Source organism: Triticum aestivum, chromosome 7D (genome assembly GCF_018294505.1).
Source record: "Triticum aestivum cultivar Chinese Spring chromosome 7D, IWGSC CS RefSeq v2.1, whole genome shotgun sequence".
Taxonomy (NCBI): Eukaryota; Viridiplantae; Streptophyta; class Magnoliopsida; order Poales; family Poaceae; genus Triticum; species Triticum aestivum.
In genome coordinates, this window is record NC_057814.1 from 177,611,444 (window position 1) to 177,617,414 (window position 5,971).

General features: G+C 51.7%; 1 protein-coding gene across 1 annotated transcript; it reads right to left on the reverse strand.

Moving 5' to 3' along the window:
* Nucleotides 1-1,803: 1,803 nt before the first annotated feature.
* On the reverse strand, nt 1,804-2,674 carry LOC123166303 (low molecular mass early light-inducible protein HV60, chloroplastic). The gene is made up of 2 exons (XM_044584087.1): nt 2,384-2,674; nt 1,804-2,283 (listed from the first exon to the last, which is right to left on the reverse strand). The coding sequence occupies exons 1-2, from the start codon at nt 2,546-2,548 to the stop codon at nt 1,930-1,932; spliced, it is 519 nt and encodes a 172-aa protein (XP_044440022.1). The 5' UTR covers nt 2,549-2,674; the 3' UTR covers nt 1,804-1,929.
* Nucleotides 2,675-5,971: the final 3,297 nt, after the last annotated feature.

Below are 5,971 nucleotides of genomic sequence, written 5' to 3' on the forward strand. Positions count from 1 at the left end.
GGTAGCCAGTCAAATAAAATGAGTTTCTGCAGTTCTGATTGCTTACAAGTTTAAACCCTGGCGCAATTTTTTTTTAGAAAAGGAGGATCACCCCCGGCCTCTGCATCTGGACGATGCATGCGGCCACTTTATTAATTATTCTCACAAGACCTTATAAAGTCATACAATAGTAAGACTAAAGCCACCGTCTAAGCAACAACTGTCGCTACACCCATCCAATTGATGAAGGGGCGCTGATAGCCTGGGCCTAATACCAAACAGACATCGCAGCCAAACCTAAACATCTAAGACCTGAGGTCCCAACCAGGACGCCTGCCTGGTATGGGGCACCTACCAGTCCGGCGCACTCCTCAACCAGGACGCCTGCCGGGTATGAGGCCGCCGCAGCCACCTGCCACGAGTCCATCTTCAGAGCTGTACTGTTGCATCTACCGTGCCAGGTCTCTCTGCCATCGACGCCACCACGACGCCAGACAGCGCCGTCCTCCTGCGCGAGTCCATCCTCCCACATCGAACTCCGAATCTGCACTGCACCACGCCGTCAAGATCCGTCGCCATCAATGTGTAGGATGAAGCACCGCTCCACCAAAGAAGCCGTCCGCTGGTCCCGCGAAGTCGAGTGCACCTTCAAGAATGCCGCCCCAAAGGGGGTTACGACACATGAATGCCGCGAACATCCGATCAGCTGATCTAGGGTTTCCCCCGGAGGTATTGAGTGGAGCTGGGAGCTTCACCTCGATGATGCCTTCATGAAGGAAACGATGATAAGGGCATCGTCATCACCGGCTCCGGCCATCAACCGAAGACCAGGTTTTCACCCGGACCCGTCCCAAGAAATCCATCCAACAACCTGTGCACCGTCTCGACCGCCTTCAAAGCCCCAGATCCAGCCGCCTAGATCCGGCGACCAACCGCAGCAACAGTGCCACCGTGGGATCCCTGGTGCACCGGCCACTGCCTGAGTGTGCCACCACTGGAGCCTAGGAGAAGGGCTCCCACCCCGCCTCGCCAAACCGTGAGAGCCGCCGAGAAGGATCCCGCATGCTCGTCACCGTCTCTGATCCGAACCAATCCAAAGCAGATCGCCGTCACAGATCCGCCTTGGACAGGGACTGCACCACGCCATGCCGCCGCGGGAAGCCCTAGCTTCACCAGCCGCCACCCTCCAGGGCCGCCGCCCCGGGATCCAGACAGAACCTCGCCGCTGCCACCGGCCAAGTGCACAAATGACTATTTATATTACACATGTAGGTCAATAATGCTAATTTCCAGGGTTGAACATATTTGCTTAGGTGAGTTCGCTGAGATAACAGGGGAGCTAAAAATGTACTGAACTTCAGATGAGTTCCACTTGCAGGCTACTATTTGTTTTACCCCTGAAAACGGCAGTGGAGCCATTGTTGGGCATAACAATGCTTGCCTGCCAGTTGTCTCAGATACCACTTCTAGACTGGTTTGTTCTTGTAGCCCACTTTCCTCCTGGCCTGCTTGCTGTGTATTTTGTTCATCTCCTTCTTGGGCCTCACTATTTTCCTCATTTATTCCACTCTTCTGGTCGATTCTCATTGTGTAACACAATCTTTGTTGACTTTTGCTTCTTTTTGTGAAAATAAATTATCAATGCTATCAAAAGGGAAGAAGTTGAAGCAACCCCAGTAAGGATAAATAATCCCCTGAACTTGGCAAATGCGAGTCTGCTTGAACCACTTACTGGGCCCAAGTTCTGGCAATTGTTTTGATCTCCAATCAATTTCTTCTCAATTTGAATCATAGTACTGAATTGAATGCCATAGAGAATACGAGTGAGAAAAGAAAGGTGAACCGTCTTTAATTAGCAGGGCTACAAAGAATACGAGGATGATCATCATTTACATGTCCTACTACTAGCTAAGTACAGGATGTGTTATCCGGTGGACACCAAATTTAGTTTTACACGTTGATGAAGGGCGTGCCGGTGATGATCTCCGTGGCCGCCAGAGCGACGAGGCCGAGCATGGCGAAGCGGCCGTTCCAGAGCTCCGCGTTGGCGCTCATGATGGCGCCGGCCCTGCCCTCGGCGCTCTCGCCCTGGAGCAACGGCACCAGCGATGCCACGGACAGCACTGCCACGGTGTAGGCGAACCACGCCTGCCCGGTGCCGCTGCCGAGCTGGGAGAGGAGCCCGTCGCCGCGGCCCGCCTCCACCGCGAGCGCCGTCACGAAGCCCACCATGGCCAGCCGCCCGTTGATGCGCTCCGGCGCGGGGCCGCTGAACGCCAGCGCGTCCCAGATGGAGGTGCTCGCCTGTGCCAGGAGCAAATATCAGAAACCTGCTACTGGGCTGAGTCTAGCCACGGCGCCGTGGCCGTGCTGCTTATATATGGCATGCTTTGGGAGTACGTACCTTGGGTTTGTTTGGCGGTGGTGCGCTCGGGCCCTCGGTCTGTGCCCTGACGACGAGAGAGCGGCGGCCCAGCGCTGGCAGAGACCTGGCGCCGAGGCGGCCGGCCGAGCCGCGCGGTAGGACGGCCGCGCCGGCGAAGGAGCTCATGGCCATCACAGTCGCCATTGATCAATCAGCCGCGAACGGAAGGTGCACGAAAGGACAGAAAAAAGCTACAGCAAAGATGATTGCTAGTACAGTGCTTCTTGTTGCTGTGTTGCCGAGTGCTTGCTGATGTATTGTTCGGGGAGAGTGGGCGCAGTTTATAGGCCGTGCCCCGCGAGAGCCAACCCGTGCCGAGCTGGGCGCGGTGGCCGCGGCGGTGCCCACGTCGCCAGCTGCTCCGGGCCGTGAATTACCCTCTACGTGGAGCGAGGCAGCGACTACGGGGACGTGGAGGCCACCGTGCGGAGCGCTCCACGAAACGCCAAACAGACAGAGAAGTTGCCAAGGAGGACTCCAGAATGGACATGTATCAACGCTGAGCATGTGATTCACGTCTTGTTTCTAGCTCAAGCTAACCAAAAGCACTAGAGAGACGCGTACCTGTGACTGTATACACGTACGCGAAGCCTTGCAGGCAGGAAGGCAGCATGTAAACTTTTTTTTGCGGTATGTAAACTTTATTCTTGCCGGTAAAATGGTAACTGTTTTCTTTACTTTTTATGAAGTTTTTTTAACAAGACCATTGGAGGTTTTTTTGGCCGGAAAAATCATTAGCCATTGTGCCAAAAATGATATCACAGTATTGATCATCTTTTTTTCTTTTGAAAACCACCTTATATATTAATTAACCAATAAAATTATTACAATCATTCATTACAAAATTCACCACGCAGGGCCGAACATTATTGATCACCTTTTATGGTCTCAAGGTGTTGAAGACAATGCACAGTCTGCAATCTCGCAATGCGCCGCTCCACCCGTGCCTATCCTTTAGCACCATCAAACACCTCAGTCGCCACCGCTACCATGAATCTTTTAGATCCTCCTTGGAGAACCACCGTCGCTTTTACATTCCAGACTAGACACCCGTCCAATCATCAATGTAACAACATATCAATTGAATGACGTTGGATACGTCCTGCGGGAACTCCCTCATAGAAGCACACTTTGTTGCATGTCTTCCAAATGTCCCATATCACTGAAGCCACTTCAACTGTTGCCATTCTCCGGCAGAAGCGTGCAGGAATGCATAGAATGAATCTGGCCCATTCCAATCTCGGCCCCATGTTGCTCCTGCGAGTGACCCGGGCGCCAACCCTAGTGCCAACGCCCCTCCCCTTCCCACTCCTTCCTCCTTTCCGTCGCCGCCGGCGAGCGCCGTCGGGCGAAGCCCGCGTGGTTGCGGCTGTGGCGGGGCGTCTCATCCCCCGCTTGTCTTTCTGGGCCATGGGGCCTCAAGTGCATGGGGGGTGTGGTCCTGATCTGGCGGCCGACGACGGCATGGCGGCTAGGTGAAGGTGCGTGGACTCAATGTGGTGGCGTCACATAGGTGTGGGTGGAGCATCTCGCACGGGGGCGCTCAGCTGGCGGAGGATCTGGCTAAGGTCGTTGCTCCTGGCCTTGGCGGCGTGTGCTATTCCCCTCCAGGGCAGCGGGCGGTGTTAGGCAGGGCTTGCTCGTGTGGCTCGGAGTGCATCAGCCATGGTGTGGGGGCAGCGGTTCTTTGCTGCACGGACGAGGCTCCTCTGGTGGTGGACAACGTCCATCGGTGAGTGATTCAGAAGGCTGACTTTTCTGAGTTGGTTCGTGCCTCCGCGTTGTGCTCTTCTAACCTATGGTTCGGTCATGGTGTCCGTCTGAGTTGAGCTCCCTTGCATGGTTGTGCCGTCGACGGATCGACGTCGATGGCCACGGGCATGGTGGCGTGCAAGCTCACCTAAGCCATGGCTAGAGGGCTAGAGCCCGGGCTTGCTGGGCGGTGGCCATCTGCAGCCATTGAGTTGTGTCTAGGGCTGCAAACGAGTCATGTTCGAGCGAGTTGGTCTAGGCTCAGCTCAACTCATACTAAAATTCGAGCGAGCTCAAAATGTGCGAAGCTCAAGGTCGAGCTACAGAAAGTGGCTCTTGCTCAGCTTGTAACGATCTCGAGCTAGTTTCAAGCTAAATAAGATGATTTTTAAAATCATTTAAGGTAAATTTTAAAGAAAGATAGGCCACAACAGAACAGAAAAATCACTATAATTTTGACTTATTCTTTCTCAAGTGAAGACTAGTATTTAACAACAAGAGATCATAGATAGAAGGCGGCGAAGGTGCGCCAGCTCTGAAACTTTGACCAAAATAACAAGATATTGAACACACGGTTGGCCACGTGATGAGAATAAATTTTCTTCATGCTTAATTTCCATGTTTGCTAGTAGGTAAAGTGAAGAAAAAAAAATCATACATAACATATATGGAAATGAATGATCCTAATTCTTGGCAATAGATATGAAGGTTATTTAATATACTTATATGATATCGAGATATCGAGCGAGCCAATGCTGGCTCAAGATCAGCTCGTTTCTCGATCGAGCTATATAAAGTGTTCATACTCAGCTTATTTCTTTTCGAATCGATCTCGAGTCGAGCTAAAATATGAGTCGATCTCGAGTGGCTCACGGGCCTCGAGCTTTTCTTGCAGCCCTAGTTGTGTCCCTCCCTCCACCGGGACAGCCTGGGGATGCAATTTTTTTTTGAAATTCAATCATTTTTCTGAAAACTACAAACAATTTTTGAAATTCCAAACTTTTTTTTGGAAAATATGAACAATTTTTGATATTCCGACGAAATTTTGAAATTTCAATTTTTTTTTTCAAAAATCAAGAACATTTTTGAAATTTATGAACTTTCTTGAAAAAGAAGAAAAGAAAAAAAGGCAAAATAAAAACTTAAAAACCAGTAAAGAAAAAACCATTCAACCACCACCTTTTAGAACGTTACCAAAACCATTAGGAAGCAAGGTTCCAAGAACTAGGATTCCTCAGCAGATGACTAGTTCAAAATGGTCGGCCGATCTAACATTTGTCCGAGGCCCATACGTGTGAATCCCCGAGAACTTGACGTGGATAGCGTCAAATAGGGATTACCATTTGCGGCAAGGACAACCCAACCCATGCCCCGAGGTTCTGTGGCCTATTTATTAGAGAAGCCCGTCTCTCATGGCACATGGTTGTCTTGTGAGGGCAACTCCAACGTGGATCGCCAAATCGCTTCTACATGTCCTGATCGGACGGTCCTGACCTTTTCTACCATCCAACTACGGTCACCAAAATTATCCTAATGGCTCTGGACGTTGAAAGTTCCACTAACTGGAACTAAACCTTGGGAGGTATAGGGGTGTTCGGCCGTCCGACACGTCCGACTTCAACACCCTTGGCCCACCAAAATACCACGTCTGGAGCCATTCCCGCCACTCCGTCCCCCCTCCCCCCTGTGCTCTGTATTCGCACCCTCGAAGGTTGACACTGCTACTGTACCACCCTATATGCTGCCCCACTCACCGTCTGGCTCCCTCGGACTAAGCCGCCATTTCACCCGGATCGGTCCGCAACCCAGGTATCC

Bases quoted from the DNA above. Each gene is read 5' to 3' on its own strand.
- LOC123166303 (XM_044584087.1), bottom strand. From the start codon at position 2,548: ATGGCGACTGTGATGGCCATGAGCTCCTTCGCCGGCGCGGCCGTCCTA. The intron at 2,284-2,383 runs GTACGTACTCCC...CTCCTGGCACAG, and splicing joins CACCGCCAAACAAACCCAAG to GCGAGCACCTCCATCTGGGA.